The following is a 27,688-nucleotide window of genomic DNA, read 5'->3' as shown; positions in this document are numbered from 1 at the left end:
GCACGGGCATTGCATAGTAAAAATCAGTGTCGGACCTAATGTCTACAGGGCCCCGGTGCAAGAATTTATTTTGGGCCCCCCAAAAGCATCTCACCAGTTTTGGGATATTCACTACATATGTATTGTTTAGATAGCCACTGTACAGCAAAATTACCACTTTTATGAATACCAAGGGAATGCCTAACATACCAAACTCCCCTTACCCATATACACACACACTCTCCAGAGTATACACCTTTACATGTACACACACACACTCTCCAGAGCATACACATATACACACAAACACACACTACAGAGCACACACAAATTTATGTAAACACTCCAATATAAAATCCAATATTAAAAATACAATGTATGTGTGCCTCAAGACGGAAGAGAGCAGTGTCTGCAGCTGCACAGATGTTCAAATCCTCAAGTGCCTGCCGCTCCAGCTTTCTGCTGCATGCGCCTACAGTCAGCCCTAACCTAAACAATCCCCACCACCAGAGCAGTTATCTGGTAACAGTGGTAACCCCAGCAAAACCTTTTCTTATACAGTATGATTGGTTGGATGCCGAGTTAGGGCTTGGCATTCAGTGCTGTCCAGTGCACACCTAAAACAGCACATGGCACTAGCTTGGCATGTCACATGATCCCAGCACAGTCTGGCACAGTTTCTCACAAATAAATATAAGCAGAGAACTTTTGACTGTGACAGTATTAGGACTGACATCAGCAGACTGGCATGAACCAAAAAGGACTCTTTGGCCCCACAACAAAGACTGGGCCCTGGGCAGCTGCCCCTTTTGCCCTGTGTTAAAGACAGCCCTGCATGGGACATGTACTTTGCTCAATGTCCTCCATTGTAGCAGATGCAAGGTACAAACGTGGTCAATCCCTGATAAACAATCAGAAAAGAAAGTGCAGCAAAAATAGTGTACTGTGTCTATAAAATTTGCCAACGCTTATTATTATGCTCAAAATTAAATCAAGTAATTGAGATATTTTAGTCTGCAAGTGCGGTCAATATATACCTCGCACCACTCACATGGGGCCCTTTTTAGAATTAAACCGTTACTCACAGTCACCCTGCCACAGCTCTGCTGCGGCTCCTACCTGCCTCCGTGTGACCACCACTATTCTACCATCAGCGTGCCTAAAACCGCTTGTAAATATTGTGACAAGCGGACTTAGGGGCTGTACGCACACACTTGTTTCCAAGCACTTGTTCACCGGGACTCGACAGCTGAATAACTGCGTGGCAAATGCGCAAACTCAAGTCCCGCCCATCGTGGGAGGAAACTATTGCACAGAGCCCGGGGAAAATAAAGGCCTAGTAACATCAAGCACTGAAAAACTTAAGTAACAAGCACCTTTCCAACAGTCTATTCCCCAGCATCAGCCTCACAAAAATAAACCAAGTTATGCCCGCTACAGCACTCCCATATCTGAGCACTACAGAAACCTTCCAGCGCTCCTGGCTAAACATATTGAAATGCCGGACTGTCTGGAGGAAATAATAATATGTATATTGTCATCTTTATTATGCAGCACATGACATCTACATACAGGGAGTGCAGAATTATTAGGCAAATGAGTATTTTGACCACATCATCCTCTTTATGCATGTTGTCTTACTCCAAGCTGTATAGGCTCGAAAGCCTACTACCAATTAAGCCTATTAGGTGATGTGCATCTCTGTAATGAGAAGGGGTGTGGTCTAATGACATCAACACCCTATATCAGGTGTGCATAATTATTAGGCAACTTCCTTTCCTTTGGCAAAATGGGTCAAAAGAAGGACTTGACAGGCTCAGAAAAGTCAAAAATAGTGAGATATCTTGCAGAGGGATGCAGCACTCTTAAAATTGCAAAGCTTCTGAAGAGTGATCATCGAACAATCAAGTGTTTCATTCAAAATAGTCAACAGGGTCGAAAGAAGCGTGTGGAAAAACCAAGGCGCAAAATAACTGCCCATGAACTGAGAAAAGTCAAGCGTGCAGCTGCCAAGATGCCACTTGCCACCAGTTTGGCCATATTTCAGAGCAACATCACTGGAGTGCCCAAAAGCACAAGGTGTGCAATACTCAGAGACATGGCCAAGGTAAGAAAGGCTGAAAGACGACCACCACTGAACAAGACACACAAGCTGAAACGTCAAGACTGGGCCAAGAAATATCTCAAGACTGATTTTTCTAAGGTTTTATGGACTGATGAAATGAGAGTGAGTCTTGATGGGCCAGATGGATGGGCCCGTGGCTGGATTGGTAAAGGGCAGAGAGCTCCAGTCCGACTCAGACGCCAGCAAGGTGGAGGTGGAGTACTGGTTTGGGCTGGTATCATCAAAGATGAGCTTGTGGGGCCTTTTCGGGTTGAGGATGGAGTCGAGCTCAACTCCCAGTCCTACTGCCAGTTTTTGGAAGACACCTTCTTCAAGCAGTGGTACAGGAAGAAGTCTGCATCCTTCAAGAAAAACATGATTTTCATGCAGGACAATGCTCCATCACACGCGTCCAAGTACTCCACAGCGTGGCTGGCAAGAAAGGGTATAAAAGAAGAAAATCTAATGACATGGCCTCCTTGTTCACCTGATCTGAACCCCATTGAGAACCTGTGGTCCATCATCAAATGTGAGATTTACAAGGAGGGAAAACAGTACACCTCTCTGAACAGTGTCTGGGAGGCTGTGGTTGCTGCTGCACGCAATGTTGATGGTGAAAGAGAAAAAGGACGATAGAATGTGGCTTAAAAAGAAAAATGGGAACTATAGATGTGGTGGCACACCATGTAAATCATGTAAATACCTGGTTAGGAGTGATACTTTTAACTCTACAGTAACAGGTAATGTGTACATGGTGAACCATCACATTAACTGTAATTCCAGATATATAGTGTATCTTATCACTTGTAAACTCTGTTTTTTTCAGTACACTGGGAGAACGACACGTATGCTCAAGGATAGAGTGAGAGAGCACCTGCTGTCCCTTGAGAGTGAGGTGCCAAAGACACCTGTGGCAAAACATTTTGCCCAACATAGAAGGAATGATAATTTTGATATAAGTGAACTAAAATATATCAATACTTTATTTTCATTTCAAGGTATTGATCATGTGCCCAAACTGAATACAGGTGGCAATAGGTCTCAGACGCTCAATAGGAGAGAAGTGTATTGGATTTTTTCCTTAAAAACAGGGAGTCCTTTGGGCATAAATGAGAACTCAGATGTAAAACTTTATATAGGTAACTGAGATGTAATCGATAGTTAATAGTATTCCAATTTTTCTCCTTAGGAGGATAAATATGTAAATAAAACTATCAATAAACAAAGGTGATGAGTTATCCTAAATACTATTATTACTAGAGGTTACCTACGGTATTGTAATAAATTACCATTATGTTGTGCTGAGTCCTGAGTATATGTTTATACCTTTATTTGAAATATGCCCTTATATTTGTGACCTTTATAATAGCTCAGTGGTATACGTAATGCTGATGCAGCAAAAGTATTTGTTTATATAGCATTAGCTGTTTTTCCCAACTTATGTGTTAATTTTTCTAACTATATTTTTAGATACAATGTACTCGTAACATATAAATTTAAGATTGTTATTTTATATATTGTAATGTGATACTGATGCACCAGATTGAATGGCGTATAGGTTATAAACATGCCGCTAAATATATAAGCGGTAGTATACCTTTAAATTTTGGGAATGAGTGGTGAGCCTAATAAAAGGTGCAATCAGACAGCTGTGAGTATCCCTGACGAAGTGCTGTTTAGCAGCAGGAAACGCGTTGGATGTAGCTGTTGTGTGTGGAGTGGTGGAACCTTTGTTTTTTCGATGTGACAATAAATACACAGTGTTGATTTAGCTCGGTCTATGAATGCTTATTTCTTCGCAATTGTGGTAATATTGGATTCTTTTTTGGTGTGTGAGATACACCGCGGAGATCTTTTAAGCTACTAGTTCTGTACTGGATAACGGCTGTCTGGTGAGAAGGAGGAGTGCCTGAACACTTTCTAACATCCCGCATAGTGGGGCCGGATAACCGTGAGTAACCTGGGTTGATGTTTTTACCATTGTACAAGGTCAGTTCGAGACCAACAATATATTCTCATGTTATTTACCTGTGATACAATATAATATACTGGCAATACTGAAAGTTTTGGAGGTTATCTGAACGTATATTTACCTACAAAGGAGAAACATAATACCTAATAATGTATGTGTAAAACTCACTCAGCTGAATATATACACAGTTAACACTCTATATGTACCCGGATATTAGAGTGTTACAAGTAAGAACTTTGCAACAATTTGATTCCTGTAGATAACTAGGTTGTGGCAACAATACATGCGAGACTATAAACCGATTTGAAAGGAAAAAATAACAGTCTGTTTTGGTTGTACACAGCTGAAAGTGATTACATGTCTTATGGCTCAAATACACAGTTTTTGCAACAGTGTGTCTTTGTTTGAAGTGAAATTCTCAAATTGCATATTATACTGTGACAAGCCAAGTGCATAGCGCATAAGATAATAACTTGAAGCCATGGATCAGGAAGAAATTGTAAATAGACGAGCAAAACTTGATTTACTTATTAAAGGGGACACCACTCCTAAACACACACCTGTAGATTTGAGCACATTGTTTTCTATGAAAGAAAAATTAACCATTAAGGAACTAAAGACATGGTGGGAAATGGAATTTTTACAACTATATATAAATGAGGAAAAAATACCACGAGGCCTTAGAATGAAAAAGTACCCAGCAGCAGAAAAAATGGATGTGGTTTTTATGAAAGAATGGAATCAGAATCTAACTGATTGCTCTGTGATTCTTATGAAACAACTACTAAAGAAAAGAACAGAGGAAAGAGAAACCACACTATGTGAGCTAGCTGAGATACAAACACAGATTGATGACCTTAAAGAAGATGAGAGATTTGAAGACTATATGAAACAACTAAAAGATACAACTGAAAGAATTGACAATGAAGTGGTCACAAGAAAATTGGGCAAATATCAAAGAGATTGTAAGGACTATGACTTAGATATAGTTTATATTTGGAACACCAGTACTCAGCAGAATAAAAGAAGAAGTCATCAGAATAAAAAGAATAAAGGAAAAAAGGCAGAAGGAGACATGTCCAGTAATAAAAAGGAAGTACGAAGAAAAGTTACTTTTTCAAGTGCAGAGGGCAGTTCATATGCATATAGTCCAAGATCATCTACACCCATGAGTGAGGAAAATAATGAAAGAGATAATTCTCTAGGAGCAAGATCTAAAGAAAAAGTGGAACACAGATCACTGGTGGATTTGGGAATTACCCCTAACATGTCCGGCCACGAGCATAAAGTAAAAGATGGAGACCCAAAAAGAATAAAAAAGAAAAAGGAAGAAGATCAGAAGGCGAAATATCCCAGCAGGCTGACCAGAGCAATGAGAGAAAAGAAGGATCAGAACTAGAGAGTATAATAAACTTGTCATCTGTCCCATTAACCAATACACAGAAGATTGCACTCTCGAAGGGAATGGGTTTCTCTCCAACAAGAAATATGGACTTATTTGATACCATTGTTGACCTCAATAAGTTCGTGCGAAAGGTCACGTTAAAAAGGCATTTTTTTAATGAGGATCCATCTTCCATTTATGATAGTGAGATAGTGGATACGGGTACAGTTGAGAGTAATATAATGGGCACAGATATAGATTCACTAACATTTAATGAATTGTGTGATACCAACAGTTTAAGGATCTTAAGTAGTGAAAGCTTGAGATATGATCCTAATAATTTAAGTATTCCAAGCTCTACACAAAAGATAGGACACACAAGTAGTTTCTATCCTATACATGCAAGAGGGGATTTAATTGAGGTATTTCACGCAGTGGTGGAAGAAGAATTGACACAACTGTACAACACAAAAGTAAAAGATATACACACAAAAAGGAATAAAAGGGATAATTTGTCTCACCAGGAGAGAAAAGCACTAAAACAAATTAGGGACAACACTAACATAGTAGTTTCTAAATCTGATAAGGGTGGCACTATCGTGGTACAAGATAGGGAAGCATATGTATTGGAAGCTGAAAGGCAACTATCAGATGAAAATACATACCACAAATTGACATATAACCCTACAGAGCGTTTTAATAATGAGCTAAAAATATTGTTAGATGAAGGTGTTCACCAGGGTTTTTTGACACAAGCACAGGCAGAATGCTTAGTAAATGAGAGCCCTACAGTAACTGTATTTAAACATCTCCCTAAAGTTCATAAATGTGCATCAAAACCGCCAGGGAGGCCCATAATCTCCACCATAGGAACCATAGGAGAAAAACTAGGGAGATGGATTGACGAATTTCTACAACCCATAGTAAAAAGTTTACCAGGTTACCTTAGGGATACGAAACACCTACTACGTAAGGTGGAAGATCTAGGATGGGATAGTGAATCACTGTTCTTAACTATAGACGTAGAATCGTTATATTCCTGTATACCGCATAGGGAGGGACTTAATGCTCTTAATGAAATGCTACATATGTATACTAAATTTGAGACGTGCTTTATTGAATATATTGTAGACATTGTTCAGTTTCTTTTGACCCATAACTATTTTCTATTTGAGGGCTGCTTTTATGTACAATGTCAGGGCACGGCGATGGGGGCGAAATTCCCCCCTCGTACGCTAACTTATATCTTGGATATTTTGAAGAAAATATTTACTACTAGTAATCCTTTTCAAAACCGTATTTTATTCTATACTAGATTTATAGATGATTTGCTAATAGTCTGGAAAAGTGGTGATTCAACTATAGAACAGTTTATGGGATATTTAAATGACAATAATAACAATCTGAGGTTTACATTTTTTTGCTCAGAGAAAAGTGTTGATTATCTAGACTTGACAATAAAAGGAGATATAGATAAAGGGTGTATTACAACAGAAATATTCAGAAAGTAAACATCAGGCAATACCATACTTAGAGCAGATTCTGGCCATCCCTACAGTGTGAAAAAGGGAATTCCAAAAGGCCAGTTTATGCGTTTAAAACGTAATTGTAGTAGTGAAGAAAATTACTCTATACAAGCAAATATATTAAAGAATAGACTGATGGATAGGGGCTATAAGAAAAGGGATCTAGAAATAACTATGGAAGAGGTTAAGGCTATGGACAGGAAATCTTTATTGCAGGATAAAAACAAACAGGACAAAACTTCAGGAAATATGGATAGGTTAACTTTTTCCACTAAATATAGCAGACAATATCCAGAAATTTGTAAAATTATTCAGAAATTTAGCCCTCTATTAAGAAATGATCCTAAATTAAAAACAGTCATAGACAAAGGGATTAGGTGTGTATCAAGGAGAGCAGAAACTATAGATAACAATCTTAAACGAAATTTTTCTATCAAAGAGAAAAAGGACGATAGAATGTGGCTTAAAAAGAAAAATGGGAACTATAGATGTGGTGGCACACCATGTAAATCATGTAAATACCTGGTTAGGAGTGATACTTTTAACTCTACAGTAACAGGTAATGTGTACATGGTGAACCATCACATTAACTGTAATTCCAGATATATAGTGTATCTTATCACTTGTAAACTCTGTTTTTTTCAGTACACTGGGAGAACGACACGTATGCTCAAGGATAGAGTGAGAGAGCACCTGCTGTCCCTTGAGAGTGAGGTGCCAAAGACACCTGTGGCAAAACATTTTGCCCAACATAGAAGGAATGATAATTTTGATATAAGTGAACTAAAATATATCAATACTTTATTTTCATTTCAAGGTATTGATCATGTGCCCAAACTGAATACAGGTGGCAATAGGTCTCAGACACTTAATAGGAGAGAAGTGTATTGGATTTATACCTTAAAGACAGGGAGTCCTTTAGGCATAAATGAGAACTCAGATGTAAAACTTTATATAGGTAACTGAGATGTAATCGATAGTTAATAGTATTCCAATTTTTCTCCTTAGGAGGATAAATATGTAAATAAAACTATCAATAAACAAAGGTGATGAGTTATCCTAAATACTATTATTACTAGAGGTTACCTACGGTATTGTAATAAATTACCATTATGTTGTGCTGAGTCCTGAGTATATGTTTATACCTTTATTTGAAATATGCCCTTATATTTGTGACCTCTATAATAGCTCAGTGGTATACATAATGCTGATGCAGCAAAAGTATTTGTTTATATAGCATTAGCTGTTTTTCCCAACTTATGTGTTAATTTTTCTAACTATATTTTTAGATACAATGTACTCGTAACATATAAATTTAAGATTGTTATTTTATATATTGTAATGTGATACTGATGCACCAGATTGAATGGCGTATAGGTTATAAACATGCCGCTAAATATATAAGCGGTAGTATACCTTTAAATTTTGGGAATGAGTGGTGAGCCTAATAAAAACAGAATTTATGTTTACCTGATAAATTACTTTCTCCAACGGTGTGTCCGGTCCACGGCGTCATCCTTACTTGTGGGATATTCTCTTCCCCAACAGGAAATGGCAAAGAGCCCAGCAAAGCTGGTCACATGATCCCTCCTAGGCTCCGCCTACCCCAGTCATTCGACCGACGTTAAGGAGGAATATTTGCATAGGAGAAACCATATGTTACCGTGGTGACTGTAGTTAAAGAAAATAAATTATCAGACCTGATTAAAAAAACCAGGGCGGGCCGTGGACCGGACACACCGTTGGAGAAAGTAATTTATCAGGTAAACATAAATTCTGTTTTCTCCAACATAGGTGTGTCCGGTCCACGGCGTCATCCTTACTTGTGGGAACCAATACCAAAGCTTTAGGACACGGATGAAGGGAGGGAGCAAATCAGGTCACCTAAATGGAAGGCACCACGGCTTGCAAAACCTTTCTCCCAAAAATAGCCTCAGAAGAAGCAAAAGTATCAAATTTGTAAAATTTAGAAAAAGTGTGCAGTGAAGACCAAGTCGCTGCCTTACATATCTGATCAACAGAAGCCTCGTTCTTGAAGGCCCATGTGGAAGCCACAGCCCTAGTGGAGTGAGCTGTGATTCTTTCAGGAGGCTGCCGTCCGGCAGTCTCATAAGCCAATCGGATAATGCTTTTAATCCAGAAGGAGAGAGAGGTAGAAGTTGCTTTTTGACCTCTCCGTTTACCAGAATAAACAACAAACAAAGACAAAGTTTGTCTGAAATCCTTAGTAGCTGCTAAGTAAAATTTGAGAGCACGAACTACATCCAAGTTGTGCAACAAACGTTCCTTCTTTGAAACTGGATTAGGACACAAAGAAGGCACAACTATCTCCTGGTTAATGTTTTTGTTAGAAACAACTTTTGGAAGAAAACCAGGTTTAGTACGCAAAACCACCTTATCTGCATGGAACACCAGATAAGGAGAAGAACACTGCAGAGCAGATAATTCTGAAACTCTTCTAGCAGAAGAAATTGCAACCAAAAACAAAACTTTCCAAGATAATAACTTAATATCAACGGAATGTAAGGGTTCAAACGGAACCCCCTGAAGAACTGAAAGAACTAGGTTGAGACTCCAAGGAGGAGTCAAAATTTTGTAAACAGGCTTGATTCTAACCAGAGCCTGAACAAAGGCTAGAACATCTGGCACAGCTGCCAGCTTTTTGTGAAGTAACACAGACAAGGCAGAAATCTGTCCCATCAAGGAACTTGCAGATAATCCTTTTTCCAATCCTTCTCGAAGGAAGGATAGACTCTTAGGAATCTTAACCTTGTCCCAAGGGAATCCTGCAGATTCACACCAACAGATATACCAAATTATGTGGTAATTTTTCTGGTTACAGGCTTTCAGGCCTGAACAAGAGTATTAATAACAGAATCTGAGAACCCTCGCTTTGATAAGATCAAGCGTTCAATCTCCAAGCAGTCAGCTGGAGTGGGTCGAACGGACCTAGAACAAGAAGGTCTCTCAAAGGTAGCTTCCATGGTGGAGCCGATGACATATTCACCAGATCTGCATACCAAGTCCTGCGTGGCCACGCAGGAGCTATCAAAATCACCGACGCCCTCTCCTGATTGATCCTGGCTACCAGCCTGGGGATGAGAGGAAACGGCGGGAACACATAAGCTAGTTTGAAGGTCCAAGGTGCTACTAGTGCATCCACTAGAGCCGCCTTGGGATCCCTGGATCTGTACCCGTAGTAAGGAACTCTGAAGTTCTGACGAGAGGCCATCAGATCCATGTCTGGAATGCCCCACGGTTGAGTGACTTGGGCAAAGATTTCCGGATGGAGTTCCCACTCCCCCGGATGCAATGTCTGACGACTCAGAAAATCCGCTTCCCAATTTTCCACTCCTGGGATGTGGATAGCAGACAGGTGGCAGGAGTGAGACTCCGCCCATAGAATGATTTTGGTCACTTCTTCCATCGCTAGGGAACTCCTTGTTCCCCCCTGATGGTTGATGTATGAACTTGGCCCTCGCTAGCTGAGGCCAAGCTTTGAGAGCATTGAATATCGCTCTCAGTTCCAGAATATTTATCGGTAGAAGAGATTCTACCCGAGACCAAAGACCCTGAGCTTTCAGGGATCCCCAGACCGCGCCCCAGCCCATCAGACTGGCGTCGGTCGTGACAATGACCCACTCTGGTCTGCGGAAGGTCATCCCTTGTGACAGGTTGTCCAGGGACAGCCACCAACGGAATGAGTCTCTGGTTCTCTGATTTGCTTGTATCTTCGGAGACAAGTCTGAATAGTCCCCATTCCACTGACTGAGCATGAACAGTTGTAATGGTCTTAGATGAATGCGCACAAAAGGAACTATGTCCATTGCCGCTACCATCAAACCTATCACTTCCATGCACTGCGCTATGGAAGGAAGAGGAACGGAATGAAGTATCCGACAAGAGTCTAGAAGTTTTGTTTTTCTGGCTTCTGTCAGAAAAATCCTCATTTCTAAGGAGTCTATTATAGTTCCCAAGAAGGGAACCCTCGTTGACGGAGATAGAGAACTTTTTCCACGTTCACTTTCCATCCGTGAGATCTGAGAAAGGCCAGGACAATGTCCGTGTGAGCCTTTACTTGAGGAAGGGACGACGCTCGAATCAGAATGTCGTCCAAGTAAGGTACTACAGCAATGCCCCTTGGTCTTAGCACCGCCAGAAGGGACCCTAGTACCTATGAGAAAATCCTAGGAGCAGTGGCTAATCCGAAAGAAAATGCCACGAACTGGAAATGCTTGTCCAGGAATGCAAACCTTAGGAACCGATGATGTTCCTTGTGGATAGGAATATGTAGATACGCATCCTTGAAATCCACCTTGGTCATGAATTGACCTTCCTGGATGGAAGGAAGAAGTGTTCGAATGGTTTCCATCTTGAACGATGGAACCTTGAGAAACTTGTTCAAGATCTTGAGATCTAAGATTGGTCTGAACGTTCCCTCTTTTTTGGGAACTATGAACAGATTGGAGTAGAACCCCATCCCTTGTTCTCCTAATGGAACAGGATGAATCACTCCCATTTTTAGCAGGTCTTCTACCCAATGTAAGAATGCCTGTCTTCTTATGTGGTCTGAAGACAACTGAGACCTGTGGAACCTCCCCCTTGGAGGAAGCCCCTTGAACTCCAGAGAATAACCTTGGGAGACTATTTCTAGCGCCCAAGGATCCAGAACATCTCTTTCCCAAGCCTGAGCGAAGAGAGAGAGTCTGCCCCCCACCAGATCCGGTCCCGGATCGGGGGCCCGCATTTCATGCTGTCTTGGTAGCAGTGGCAGGTTTCCTGGCCTGCTTTCCTTTGCTCCAGCCTTGCATAGGTCTCCAGGCTGGATTGGCTTGAGAAGTATTACCTTCCTGCTTAGAGGACGTAGCCCTTGGGGCTGATCCGTTTCTGCGAAAGGGACGAAACTTAGGTTTATTTTTGGTCTTGAAAAGACCTATCCTGAGGAAGGGCGTGGCCCTTGCCCCCAGTGATATCAGAGATAATCTCTTTCAAGTCAGGGCCAAAGAGTGTTTTCCCCTTGAAAGGAATGTCAAGCAATTTGTTCTTGGAAGACGCATCCGCTGCCCAAGATTTTAACCAAAGCGCTCTGCGCCACAATAGCAAACCCAGAATTTTTTCGCCGCTAACCTAGCCAATTGCAAGGTGGCGTCTAGGGTGAAAGAATTAGCCAATTTAAGAGCACGAATTCTGTCCATAATCTCCTCATAAGAAGAAGAATTACTAATAATCGCCTTTCCTAGCTCATCAAACTAGAAACACGCGGCTGCAGTGACAGGGACAATGCATGCAATTGGTTGTAGAAGGGAACCTTGCTGAACAAACATCTTTAGCAGACCTTCTAATTTTTTATCCATAGGATCTTGGAAAGCACAACTATCTTCTATGGGTATAGTGGCGCGCTTGTGTAGAGTAGAAACCGCCCCCTCGACCTTGGGGACTGTCTGCCATCAGTCCTTTCTGGGGTCGACTATAGGAAAACAATTTTATAAATATGGGGGGAGGTACTAAAGGTATACCGGGCCTGTCCCATTCTTTACTAACAATGTACGCCACCCGCTTGGATATAGGAAAAGCTTCGGGGGGCCCCGGGGCCTCTAAGAACTTTTCCATTTTACATAGTGGTTCTGGAATGACCAGATAATCACAATCATCCAAATTGGATAACACCTCCTTAAGCAGAGCGCGGAGATGTTCCAACTTAAATTTAAAAGTAATCACATCAGGTTCAGCTTGTTGAGAAATGTTTCCTGAATCTGAAATTTCTCCCTCAGACAAAACCTCCCTGGCCCCCTCAGACTGGTGTAGGGGCCCTTCAGAAACCATATCATCAGCGTTCTCATGCTCTACAGAATTTTCTAAAACAGAGCAGTCGCGCTTTCGCTGATAAGTGGGCATATTGGCTAAAATGTTTTTGATAGAATTATCCATTACAGCCGTTAAATGTTGCATAGTAAGGAGTATTGGCACACTAGATGTACTAGGGGCCTCCTGTATGGGCAAGACTGGTGTAGACGAAGGAGGGGATGATGCAGTACCATGCTTACTCCCCTCACTTGAGGAATCATCTTGGGCATCATTTTTACTAAATTTTTTTATGACATAAAATACATATAGTTAAATGAGAAGGAACCTTGGTTTCCCCACAGTCAGAACACAATCTATCTGGTAGTTCAGACATGTTAAACAGGCATAAACTTGATAACAAAGCACAAAAAACGTTTTAAAATAAAACCGTTACTGTCACTTTAAATTTTAAACTAAACACACTTTATTATTGCAATTGCGAAAAAGTATGAAGGAATTGTTCAAAATTCACCAAAATTTCACCACAGTGTCTTAAAGCCTTAAAAGTATTGCACACCAAATTTGGAAGCTTTAACCCTTAAAATAACGGAACCGGAGCCGTTTTTATATTTAACCCCTTTACAGTCCCTGGAATCTGCTTTGCTGAGACCCAACCAAGCCCAAAGGGGAATACGATACCAAATGATGCCTTCAGAAAGACTTTTCTATGTATCAGAGCTCCACACACATGCAGCTGCATGCCATGCTGTCCTCAAAAACAAGTGCGCCATACCGGCGCGAAAATGAGGCTCTGACTATGATTAGGGAAAGCCCCTAAAGAATAAAGTGTCTAAAACAGTGCCTGCCGATATAATCATATCAAAATACCCAGAATAAATGATTCCTCAAGGCTAAATATGTGTTAATAATGAATCGATTTAGCCCAGAAAAAGTCTACAGTCTTAATAAGCCCTTGTGAAGCCCTTATTTACTATCTTAATAAACATGGCTTACCGGATCCCATAGGGAAAATGACAGCTTCCAGCATTACATCGTCTTGTTAGAATGTGTCATACCTCAAGCAGTAAGAGACTGCACACTGTTCCCCCAACTGAAGTTAATTGCTCTCAACAGTCCTGTGTGGAACAGCCATGGATTTTAGTTACGGTGCTAAAATCATTTTCCTCATACAAACAGAAATCTTCATCTCTTTTCTGTTTCTGAGTAAATAGTACATACCAGCACTATTTTAAAATAACAAACTCTTGATTGAATAATAAAAACTACAGTTAAACACTAAAAAACTCTAAGCCATCTCCGTGGAGATGTTGCCTGTACAACGGCAAAGAGAATGACTGGGGTAGGCGGAGCCTAGGAGGGATCATGTGACCAGCTTTGCTGGGCTCTTTGCCATTTCCTGTTGGGGAAGAGAATATCCCACAAGTAAGGATGACGCCGTGGACCGGACACACCTATGTTGGAGAAAGGTGCAATCAGACAGCTGTGAGTATCCCTGACGAAGTGCTGTTTAGCAGCAGGAAACGCGTTGGATGTAGCTGTTGTGTGTGGAGTGGTGGAACCTTTGTTTTTTCGATGTGACAATAAATACACAGTGTTGATTTAGCTCGGTCTATGAATGCTTATTTCTTCGCAATTGTGGTAATATTGGATTCTTTTTTGATGTGTGAGATACACCGCGGAGATCTTTTAAGCTACTAGTTCTGTACTGGATAACGGCTGTCTGGTGAGAAGGAGGAGTGCCTGAACACTTTCTAACATCCCGCATAGTGGGGCCGGATAACCGTGAGTAACCTGGGTTGATGTTTTTACCATTGCACAAGGTCAGTTCGAGACCAACAATATATTCTCATGTTATTTACCTGTGATACAATATAATATACTGGCAATACTGAAAGTTTTGGAGGTTACCTGAACGTATATTTACCTACAAAGGAGAAACATAATACCTAATAATGTATGTGTAAAACTCATTCAGCTGAATATATACACAGTTAACACTCTATATGTACCCGGATATTAGAGTGTTACAAGTAAGAACTTTGCAACAATTTGATTCCTGTAGATAACTAGGTTGTGGCAACAATACATGTGAGACTATAAACCGATTTGAAAGGAAAAAATAACAGTCTGTTTTGGTTGTACACAGCTGAAAGTGATTACATGTCTTATGGCTCAAATACACAGTTTTTGCAACAGTGTGTCTTTGTTTGCAATGTTGATGGTGAACAGATCAAAACACTGACAGAATCCATGGATGGCAGGCTTTTGAGTGTCCTTGCAAAGAAAGGTGGCTATATTGGTCACTGATTTGTTTTTGTTTTGTTTTTGAATGTCAGAAATGTATATTTGTGAATGTTGAGATGTTATATTGGTTTCACTGGTAAAAATAAATAATTGAAATGGGTATATATTTGTTTTTTGTTAAGTTGCCTAATAATTATGCACAGTAATAGTCACCTGCACACACAGATATCCCCCTAAAATAGCTTTAACTAAAAACAAACTAAAAATTACTTCCAAAACTATTCAGCTTTGATATTAATGAGTTTTTTGGGTTCATTGAGAACATGGTTGTTGTTCAATAATAAAATTAATCCTCAAAAATACAACTTGCCTAATAATTCTGCACTCCCTGTATATGCACAGGGATACCCTTAGCAAGGCCCATAAACCGCAATAATAGAGTACAGTCAGTTCTGCTTTCAAGCCCCAGAAATAAAAAGACTGCACTTACCTCCATGCTGAGGAACAGCATGAAAATACCCACAGTGTCAAGAGGTCCACTCTTCCTCCTGAGGTCCTGTGAATAATGAAAGGTCTTAGGCAAATTCACTAAGTCCACATCCAGGCAGCACCAATAAGGGAGGCGCAGTGAGACTAAAATGCCACAAGTTCCCAAGCATAAGTGGATCATCCAGAAGCTGCACGGTAATAAAATAGTACACTTTGGCACCATTTGAAAATAAAAACCTCTTGATTGAAGAATCTAAACTAACACCTCACTTTACATCTTCCTATCACTAACACAGGCAAAGAGAATGACTGGAGTGGGAGGGAAGGGAGGAGTTATATATACAGCTCTGCTGTGGTGCTCTTTGCCTCCTCCTGCTGACCAGGAGGCGTAATCCCATAAGGATGAAATCCGTGGACTCGTCATATCTTGTAAAAGAAAACTGATCAAATGAACAACAATTCTAATGGAAAATGACTACCACATTAGCACTAATGTCATTTTTTGGTTATATTAACTACTTTTGTGGCAGTACTAAAACTGTTATTTTAATATTCTACAAAATATATATTTACAGATAAAGGATTAAGTTGGATTATAGGTGAGAAATTCTACAAATACAGAGAAGATAAACAAGAAAATATTTTACTTTTTTTTAAAAGATAGAGTAGTCATGTTTCTATCATACAAATTCACACCATATGTACAAAAAAAATAGCATACAAGTTAAATAATTCATGTGCACATAGACTGACAAAAAAGCAAGGGCAGTTGTATGTCTTTCATAATAAAGTGACTAAAACATTTTAGACATTATTCAATTTGCAATTCTGCCAAACAAAATGTAGCTGAATGTGTTACTTGCTAACTGGCGCATTAGCACGTGACAAATGTACATCTGATTTTAAATGTAAAACAGAATTTATGTTTACCTGATAAATTACTTTCTCCAACGGTGTGTCCGGTCCACGGCGTCATCCTTACTTGTGGGATATTCTCCTCCCCAACAGGAAACGGCAAAGAGCCCAGCAAAGCTGGTCACATGATCCCTCCTAGGCTCCGCCTTCCCCAGTCATTCGACCGACGTAAAGGAGGAATATTTGCATAGGAGAAATCATATGATACCGTGGTGACTGTAGTTAAAGAAAATAAATTATCAGACCTGATTAAAAAACCAGGGCGGGCCGTGGACCGGACACACCGTTGGAGAAAGTAATTTATCAGGTAAACATAAATTCTGTTTTCTCCAACATAGGTGTGTCCGGTCCACGGCGTCATCCTTACTTGTGGGAACCAATACCAAAGCTTTAGGACACGGATGAAGGGAGGGAGCAAATCAGGTCACCTAGATGGAAGGCACCACAGCTTGCAAAACCTTTCTCCCAAAAATAGCCTCAGAAGAAGCAAAAGTATCAAATTTGTAAAATTTAGTAAAAGTGTGCAGTGAAGACCAAGTCGCTGCCTTACATATCTGATCAACAGAAGCCTCGTTCTTGAAGGCCCATGTGGAAGCCACAGCCCTAGTAGAATGAGCTGTGATTCTTTCAGGAGGCTGCCGTCCGGCAGTCTCGTAAGCCAATCTGATGATGCTTTTAATCCAAAAAGAGAGAGAGGTAGAAGTTGCTTTTTGACCTCTCCTTTTACCAGAATAAACAACAAACAAAGAAGATGTTTGTCTAAAATCCTTTGTAGCATCTAAATAGAATTTTAGAGCACGAACTACATCCAAATTGTGCAACAAATGTTCCTTCTTTGAAACTGGATTCGGACACAAAGAAGGCACGACTATCTCCTGGTTAATGTTTTTGTTAGAAACAACTTTCGGAAGAAAACCAGGTTTAGTACGTAAAACCACCTTATCTGCATGGAACACCAGATAAGGAGAACACTGCAGAGCAGATAATTCTGAAACTCTTCTAGCAGAAGAAATTGCAACCAAAAACAAAACTTTCCAAGATAATAACTTAATATCAACGGAATGTAAGGGTTCAAACAGAACCCCCTGAAGAACTGAAAGAACTAAATTGAGACTCCAAGGAGGAGTCAAAGGTTTGTAAACAGGCTTGATTCTAACCAGAGCCTGAACAAAGGCTTGAACATCTGGCACAGCTGCCAGCTTTTTGTGAAGTAACACAGACAAGGCAGAAATCTGTCCCTTCAAAGAACTTGCAGATAATCCTTTCTCCAAACCTTCTTGAAGAAAGGATAGAATCTTAGGAATTTTTACCTTGTCCCAAGGGAATCCTTTAGATTCACACCAACAGATATATTTTTTCCATATTTTGTGGTAGATTTTTCTAGTTACAGGCTTTCTGGCCTGAACAAGAGTATCAATGACAGAATCTGAGAACCCTCGCTTTGATAAGATCAAGCGTTCAATCTCCAAGCAGTCAGTTGGAGTGAGACCAGATTCGGATGTTCGAACGGACCTTGAACAAGAAGGTCTCGTCTCAAAGGTAGCTTCCATGGTGGAGCCGATGACATATTCACCAGATCTGCATACCAAGTCCTGCGTGGCCACGCAGGAGCTATCAAGATCACCGATGCCCTCTCCTGATTGATCCTGGCTACCAGCCTGGGGATGAGAGGAAACGGCGGGAATACATAAGCTAGTTTGAAGGTCCAAGGTGCTACTAGTGCATCTACTAGAGTCGCCTTGGGATCCCTGGAACTGGACCCGTAGCAAGGAACCTTGAAGTTCTGACGAGAGGCCATCAGATCCATGTCTGGAATGCCCCACAATTGAGTAATTTGGGCAAAGATTTCCGGATGGAGTTCCCACTCCCCCGGATGAAATGTCTGATTGAAACCGTATGAACTTGGCCTTTGCTAGCTGAGGCCAAGCCTTGAGAGCATTGAATATCGCTCTCAGTTCCAGAATATTTATCGGGAGAAGAGATTCTTCCCGAGACCAAAGACCCTGAGCTTTCAGGGGTCCCCAGACCGCGCCCCAGCCCACCAGACTGGCGTCGGTCGTGACAATGACCCACTCTGGTCTGCGGAAGCTCATCCCCTGTGACAGGTTGTCCAGGGACAGCCACCAACGGAGTGAATCTCTGGTCCTCTGATCTACTTGTATCGTCGGAGACAAGTCTGTATAGTCCCCATTCCACTGACTGAGCATGCACAGTTGTAATGGTCTTAGATGAATTCGCGCAAAAGGAACTATGTCCATTGCCGCTACCATCAAACCTATTACTTCCATGCACTGCGCTATGGAAGGAAGAGGAACAGAATGAAGTATTTGACAAGAGTTTAGAAGCTTTGATTTTCTGGCCTCTGTCAGAAAAATCCTCATTTCTAAGGAGTCTATTATTGTTCCCAAGAAGGGAACCCTTGTTGACGGAGATAGCGAACTTTTTTCTACGTTCACTTTCCACCCGTGAGATCTGAGAAAGGCCAGGACAATGTCCGTGTGAGCCTTTGCTTGTGGAAGGGACGACGCTTGAATCAGAATGTCGTCCAAGTAAGGTACTACTGCAATGCCCCTTGGTCTTAGCACCGCTAGAAGGGACCCTAGTACCTTTGTGAAAATTCTTGGAGCAGTGGCTAATCCGAACGGAAGTGCCACAAACTGGTAATGCTTGTCCAGGAATGCGAACCTTAGGAACCGATGATGTTCCTTGTGGATAGGAATATGTAGATACGCATCCTTTAAATCCACCGTGGTCATGAATTGACCTTCCTGGATGGAAGGAAGAATTGTTCGAATGGTTTCCATTTTGAACGATGGAACCTTGAGAAACTTGTTTAGGATCTTGAGATCTAAGATTGGTCTGAATGTTCCCTCTTTTTTGGGAACTACGAACAGATTGGAGTAGAACCCCATCCCTTGTTCTCCTAATGGAACAGGATGAATCACTCCCATTTTTAACAGGTCTTCTACACAATGTAAGAATGCCTGTTTCTTTATGTGGTCTGAAGACAATTGAGACCTGTGGAACCTCCCCCTTGGGGGAAGCCCCTTGAATTCCAGAAGATAACCTTGGGAGACTATTTCTAGTGCCCAAGGATCCAGAACATCTCTTGCCCAAGCCTGAGCGAAGAGAGAAAGTCTGCCCCCCACCAGATCCGTTCCCGGATCGGGGGCCAACATCTCATGCTGTCTTGGTAGCAGTGGCAGGTTTATTGGCCTGCTTTCCTTTGTTCCAGCCTTGCATTGGCCTCCAGGCTGGCTTGGCTTGAGAAGTATTACCCTCTTGCTCAGAGGACGTAGCACTTGGGGCTGGTCCGTTTCTGCGAAAGGGACGAAAATTAGGTTTATTTTTGGCTTTGAAAGACCTATCCTGAGGAAGGGGGTGGCCCTTGCCCCCAGTGATATCAGAGATAATCTCTTTCAAGTCAGGGCCAAACAGCGTTTTCCCCTTGAAAGGAATGTTAAGCAATTTGTTCTTGGAAGACGCATCCGCTGACCAAGATTTTAGCCAAAGCGCTCTGCGCGCCACAATAGCAAAACCAGAATTTTACGCCGCTAACCTAGCCAATTGCAAAGTGGCGTCTAGGGTGAAAGAATTAGCCAATTTGAGAGCATGAATTCTGTCCATAATCTCCTCATAAGAAGAAGAATTATTATTGAGCGCCTTTTCTAGTTCATCGAACCAGAAACACGCTGCTGTAGTGACAGGAACAATGCATGAAATTGGTTGTAGAAGGTAACCTTGCTGAACAAACATCTTTTTAAGCAAACCCTCTAATTTTTTATCCATAGGATCTTTGAAAGCACAACTATCTTCTATGGGTATAGTGGTGCGTTTGTTTAGAGTAGAAACCGCCCCCTCGACCTTGGGGACTGTCTGCCATAAGTCCTTTCTGGGGTCGACCATAGGAAACAATTTCTTAAATATGGGGGGAGGGACGAAAGGTATACCGGGCCTTTCCCATTCTTTATTTACAATGTCCGCCACCCGCTTGGGTATAGGAAAAGCTTCGGGGGGCCCCGGGACCTCTAGGAACTTGTCCATTTTACATAATTTCTCTGGAATGACCAAATTCTCACAATCATCCAGAGTAGATAACACCTCCTTAAGCAGAGCGCGGAGATGTTCCAATTTAAATTTAAATGTAATCACATCAGGTTCAGCTTGTTGAGAAATTTTCCCTGAATCTGAAATTTCTCCCTCAGACAAAACCTCCCTGGCCCCCTCAGACTGGTGTAGGGGCACTTCAGAACCAATATCATCAGCGTCCTCATGCTCTTCAGTATTTTCTAAAACAGAGCCGTCGCGCTTTCGCTGATAAGTGGGCATTTTGGCTAAAATGTTTTTGATAGAATTATCCATTACAGCCGTTAATTGTTGCATAGTAAGGAGTATTGGCGCACTAGATGTACTAGGGGCCTCCTGAGTGGGCAAGACTGGTGTAGACGAAGGAGGGGATGATGCAGTACCATGCTTACTCCCCTCACTTGAGGAATCATCTTGGGCATCATTTTCTCTAAATTTTGTGTCACATAAATCACATCTATTTAAATGAGAAGGAACCTTGGTTCCCCCACATACAGAACACAGTCTATCTGGTAGTTCAGACATGTTAAACAGGCATAAACTTGATAACAAAGTACAAAAAACGTTTTAAAATAAAACCGTTACTGTCACTTTAAATTTTAAACTGAACACACTTTATTACTGCATATGTGAAAAAGTATGAAGGAATTGTTCAAAATTCACCAAAATTTCACCACAGTGTCTTAAAGCCTTAAAAGTATTGCACACCAAATTTGGAAGCTTTAACCCTTAAAATAACGGAACCGGAGCCGTTTTTATATTTAACCCCTTTACAGTCCCTGGTATCTGCTTTGCTGAGACCCAACCAAGCCCAAAGGGGAATACGATACCAAATGACGCCTTCAGAAAGTCTTTTCTATGTATCAGAGCTCCTCACACATGCATCTGCATGTCATGCTTCCCAAAAACAAGTGCGCAATAGAGGCGCGAAAATGAGACTCTGCCTATGATTAGGGAAAGCCCCTAGAGAATAAGGTGTCCAATACAGTGCCTGCCAGTTATTTTACATAGTTCCCAAGATTAAAATAATTCCTCAAGGCTATGGAGTATAAAATATGCTTATGTATAAATCGTTTTAGCCCAGAAAATGTCTACAGTCTTAAAAGCCCTTGTGAAGCCCTTTTTTCTCTTTATGTAATAAAAATGGCTTACCGGATCCCATAGGGAAAATGACAGCTTCCAGCATTACATAGTCTTGTTAGAAATGTGTCATACCTCAAGCAGCAAAAGTCTGCTCCCTGTTTCCCCCAACTGAAGTTAATTCCTCTCAACAGTCCTGTGTGGAAACAGCCATCGATTTTAGTAACGGTTGCTAAAATCATTTTCCTCTTACAAACAGAAATCTTCATCTCTTTTCTGTTTCAGAGTAAATAGTACATACCAGCACTATTTTAAAATAACAAACTCTTGATTGAATAATAAAAACTACAGTTAAACACCAAAAAACTCTAAGCCATCTCCGTGGAGATGTTGCCTGTACAACGGCAAAGAGAATGACTGGGGAAGGCGGAGCCTAGGAGGGATCATGTGACCAGCTTTGCTGGGCTCTTTGCCGTTTCCTGTTGGGGAGGAGAATATCCCACAAGTAAGGATGACGCCGTGGACCGGACACACCTATGTTGGAGAAATCCAAAGCTGGAACATTGTAAAATGCACAAAATCCACCTACTTAGTACAGAAGTAAAATGAACCGGATGGTATGCTGAGTGTGGGTAATTTTACATCTATGCTGTTCACCATTTTGTTCTGTATTTATACCGGATATAACATTTTCATTTAACCCAGGGGCCCTTATTAACCGGTTACTAGTAAAGCAGAAAATGCTAAATATATTTATTTCTAAATTGTAAAGATGCAATTTACAGTATTTATTCTTGATGGCTGTGATACTGTGCTCAGTAAGATTTGAATACAAAACATACAAGGTACACAAATTATTTAGCTGGGTCACCTCATGGTTAGTTCAGGAAACCAGACATGGAACCCCATAACTAATAACTTACGTGTGCTGTTTGTAAAGAAGACAATGCAGTCTGGGGATTTACTACAGGGAACATTATTTCTGTGCTGCCCATTCTAAAGGGTGTGTGCCTGACTGGGTTTGCTAACTGGCAGGATATTTTTAATGAATATAAGAATAAAACATGTCATACCGAAGATATTCAGCACAACAGGCATACTATTTGTGGTCACGTTTAACAGCTGGGATGCAGCCACTTGCACAGATTCCTCCAGCTCCCCATCACTTATATGCAACTGAAAGACAAGTATAGGAGTGATTAAAAAAATGATAATGGGACTTCTTAATGTTGTAATAAAATTCACTAAATTTGTTGGAGCATTTTATTTTTGCACAAACGTCCCTTGGTAACTATACATTTCATTCCTACAAAAAGTGTGTCAGGCAAAAGTGGATCTATCTATCTATTTATCTTCCCTTCACTACCGGGAATTTCAGAGAAAAATTTGCCCAAATACCGGAAATTATTTTACCATTTTTGCCATCACGCAGTTTAAACAGAAATAGAGTCTTTTTTTTATTTACCTATAAAACTACATATATTTTTAAAGATGACAACCCAAGTTATCTAGACCCATTTTGGTATATTTGATGCCACTATTTAGCAGCCAAATACGAGTATATATATATATATATATATATATATATATGTTAACTTTATTTGCAAACTTTGCATTTGTCACTGAAATTATTTACACACAATGCAGCCATAAGACAAATGTTTGTATGTAAAAGTTCCACTCAGAAACCTCGCAGGAGGTGGGGCCTGATTTGATAACAAATACTGAGTTGTTGAAACAAATGAGCGCACTATGGGTGTATAGGTTATTCTTGTTTTCTCCTTTTCTTTTTTCTCTCCTCTTCCTTCTCCTTTCTCTCGCTTTCTCTCGTTCATGGTTTCACCTCCACTGTATAAGTGATAATGACTGGGAAGTATAACATAGGCTCATGGGGCTTCACCTCACCGATTAAAAGGAAGATGGTCTTACAATATTTGAATAAACTAAAGGTAGATATAGGTCTATTGCAGGAAACACATTTGAATGGTATAGAAAGTCAGAAATTAAGATGGGGATGGGTAGGGGAAGTAGTGTGCGCCCCGGGTAATTGGAGGAAGAAGGGAGTGGCTATTTTGTTCAGGAAGAACATACAATACCAGATTCTCAAAAAGGAAATAGATCCCCAGGGCAGGTTCATTATCTTGAAGGTGGAAATTGGGGGAAAAATAATCATACTGTGTAATGTATATGGTCCAAATGAAAAGAAGGGCCCTTTTTGGAACTCATTGCAAACCAAAATGGCTAGATTAGGACAGAACATTGTAATAGGAGGAGACCTAAATATGGTGGCATCTGAGATTATTGATAGGAAAAGGACGGGGAATAGGGAACAATTGGGAAATAGGGACTCTAGAATTTTTAAAAAACTGTGTTACAACTTGGACTTATTGGATATTTGGAGAAATAACTTTCCCGATACCCAAGAATACACAAGTTTGTATAAAGCACATAAATCACTCTCGCGGATCGACATGTTTTTAATTAGTAAAAACCTATTCTCTATAGTTCAAAAGACAACAATTACCCCAATTACAATATCGGATCATGCACCAATACTGCTACGTTTAGTAGCAAATGGTAACAGCTCACCTAGGAATAAAAAAAAAATTCCGAAATACTTATACACAAATCTCAGATTTCGAAAAAAATGTATGCAGTAAATGGGACGAATATGTTCTCAACAATAAAGATAAAGAGTAAGGAAATATTTTGGCAGGCCTTTAAGGCAGTGATTCGTGGTGAAATTTTGGCCTTTCTTGTTAGAAGAAAGAGAATAAATAACAAGTATTGGATGCAACTCACTAATCAAATAGTGAATAAATATCAAAGGTATTTGCAAAACAATAGCAATGAGAACTGGAAGCAATACGTAGATGCCAAAAAACAGAGGGATGCTTGGTGTGTTCTAAAAGAGACACAATCTGAAATTAAAAGGAACAGTAAATTTATGTCTTATGGTAATAAAACTGGGAAATTTTTGGCCAATATGGTTAAGTCTCAAATAGGATGTAAGCCTATAACAATGATTAAAGTCAAGGACAAAATAGTTAGTCAGCCCTCAGAAATCATTCAGGAGTTTCAACAGTACTTTAAAAAATTATATGGGGATAGGGAGGTAGACCAACAGGAAAAGGAGGTGTTTTGGGATAATATTAAGCTACCTCAGGTAGCAAAGGAAGAATTAGGGAAATTAAATGCCCAGATTACCAATGAAGAAGTCCAAAAAGCTATTAAAAATTTGAAGCTTAACAAGGCTCCTGGTCCTAATGATATCCCAGGAGAACTATATAAGATTCTTGAGGAGAAAATTACCCCAACAGTGAGGGAAATATATAACTCTTTTCTTAATAAGGAGGAGTCCCCCTCCAGCTACTTTAATGAATCTAGGGTTGTCTTACTACCAAAACAAGGGAAGGATCTAAGTAAGATGGAATCGTATAGGCCTATATCACTATTGAATGTGGACTATAAGATACTGACACACATTCTGGCCAACAGATTCCAGCTGGCTATTAGTTCACTCATACATCCAGACCAAACTGGATTCATGAAAGGTAGAACATTAGTTAAAAATCTAAGGAAGCTGGAGGTAGTGATAAGTTATTGTGACATGGCAATCAAAGAAGGCCTATTCTCAGCAAAAGATGCAGCAGTGATAACCATAGATACACAGAAGGCCTTTGATTCTCTGATCTGGGACCATATGTTCACAACACTAGAGAAGTTTGGATTCAGAGGTAACTTTGTAAATGCTCTCTCTATGCTGTACACTGCACCCATAGCTGTGTTAGTTGTCAACTCTATAGTGTCAGATAAATTTTTCTTGCAACGGGGTACAAGGCAGGGGTGTTCCATCTCACCCCTGCTCTTTAATTTATCGTTGGAACCACTGGCTATATATTTTCGGGAAAGGTTGGGAGGGAATTGATATTGGTGGCTCTAAAATTCAGCAAGCTATATATGCAGATGATCTCCTCATCTTTACGCAAAATTTGGAAAATAACTTACCCCTGATCATTGATATCCTGATTTGCAATCAATAAGGATAAATCGGAAATATTGTGGCTAATAAAGGGCAGAAACCCACCTGCAACTCCGTTTAAAGAGGCAAAAGAATACATTACGTATTTAGGAATTAAGTTTGCATCAGACCCGAGGAACTGGTATAAATTAAATTTTCCAACACTTATTAGTTCCCTCGAGAAAGATATAGAAAAGTGGTTGAATCAGAGTTCAGCTAATCAAAATGATTTTGCTACCCAAATTTTTATATACATTTCAAGCACTGCCACTCTTATTATTGAAAAAAGATAATTAATAAAAATATTAGACGATTTATTTGGAAGGATAGAAGGTCCAGAATAGCGTTTAAACGTATGTGTGCAAGGAAGGAGCGGGGGGGGAATAGCCATTCCGGATATAGAGGCATATAATATAGCGGCTAATATAAAGTATGTTATCGACTGGTTCCAAGGAACAAACAACTTCTCGATGTATGATGTGGAGGAAGGGCTGGTTGCGCCTTTTCCCCTCAAAGCTCTTGCTCACATGCCCACATCCAAGATCCCTAAAGAGCTAAGACAATTAACAATTATAAATCAGCCAATTAGAGCTTGGAGGAAATTTTGTGCAAAAATAGGCCTCGACTATAGGGCCTCCCCTTATTTAACTATAAGGGGGAACCCAGATTTCCTGGCAGGGTACGATTCGTTAAGAATTGGAACTTGGACGGAGGCAGGGATTAGTTACATGATTCAGTTGGTTAATTTAGAGGAAAATAGAGTGAAAACCTTTGATGAATGTAAATGCGAATTTGGGATTCTCAATTCCCAGTTCTTTGCCTACCTGCAAATTCGTCATTATGCCGAGCAAATTTTGAAAATAGCAAATCTGGACTGGCAAAATAAAGTCTTAAAAAATATATTACTTTTATTTAGAATAGGGAAACTCTCTCGCAGATTTATACCTCAATGCTAAGTAATCAAGAGCAGAGTAACATCAGATACCTCACTTTAATCTGGAAAGACCTTTTTGATAGGGAGTCAGAAACAGAGATACTGACAAGCTCTATTAGGAGGGCAGCCAAAGCCATGAGCGGGGAATACTATAGAGAACAACAATTTAAGATCTTGTATAAATATTATAGTACTCCCAAGCTGAGATCATATTGGTCTAAGGAGAGGGAGACCCTAATATGTGTCAGATGCAAATTTTGCTTAGCAGATCTCATTCATTTGTTTTGGTCATGCCCAGTAATACAGAGATTTTGGGGTAAAATCTCATTTTGGGCCACCAAAATCTTTAGGAGTTATATACATCTCAATAGGCAGAATGTGTTTTTCTTAACATCATTTGAGGAAGTGGGGGAGATCTCCCTCCTACTAAATACGGCTATTCTTATAGGTAGGAAAATAATTTTGAAAAACTGGCAGTCTCAGAAAGAACCCAAGTTTTCTGAATTTAATAATGGGGTAGTTCATCAACTATTCTTAGAACAGGCTAAAATACAAATGGAAATGGAGGTTAATATAGAGAGATTTTTTGATAAATGGGGAAAACTCATCAAAACACTTGATAACAAAACTCAGAAATTAATTATATCTCCTTTCAGGGACTCTTTATTTATGCAGGAAGCAAACTTAAGGGGGGACTGGGTATCCGTAATATAGTATTATATATAAGAGGGGGGGAGGGAAGGGAGAGGGAAGGGAAAGGAAATTTACTTTTTTTTTTTTTTGATGGTTGATGGAGAATGAATGATAAGGGAATATGAGAATTATCTAAGAGTAGATCATAATGCACAGTATAAGATGAAGAAATTTAAGGATAAGATGAAGGGAATTGCTCTCAATGTTCATTATACAACAAAGTGAGTTGGTTTATATAGGAGTTAGTGTTTTCCCCTCTCTTTTTTCTTTTCTTTTCTGTAAATACCTTCTTCTTATATTTGGTCTGGAAGTATTCCTATGTGGGTTTTGTAGGAAATCAAAAAATCCAGCAATATGTCTAAATATGAAGAGTTTTTCTTTTCTTTTTTTTATGGGATGTGCCCTGTGTGGCAAGACAACATCTGGCCCTGTGTGGCGCAGAAAACAATGAATCTC

General features: G+C 40.2%; 1 protein-coding gene across 2 annotated transcripts in view; it reads right to left on the bottom strand.

Moving 5' to 3' along the window:
• DELE1 (DAP3 binding cell death enhancer 1) overlaps positions 1 to 27,688 on the bottom strand; it is a 150,072-nt gene that overhangs the window by 63,788 nt on the left and 58,596 nt on the right. For both annotated transcript variants that reach the window (XM_053718628.1, XM_053718629.1), the window contains exon 7: positions 22,658 to 22,760. In XM_053718628.1, the coding sequence (XP_053574603.1) occupies positions 22,658 to 22,760 (103 nt within the window). The remainder of the gene's footprint in view (positions 1 to 22,657; positions 22,761 to 27,688) is intronic.

This window comes from Bombina bombina, chromosome 6 (assembly GCF_027579735.1).
Source record: "Bombina bombina isolate aBomBom1 chromosome 6, aBomBom1.pri, whole genome shotgun sequence".
Classification (NCBI taxonomy): Eukaryota; Metazoa; Chordata; class Amphibia; order Anura; family Bombinatoridae; genus Bombina; species Bombina bombina.
The sequence above is the reverse complement of the archived record's forward strand: the minus strand, read 5'-3'. Positions and strand labels throughout refer to the sequence as shown.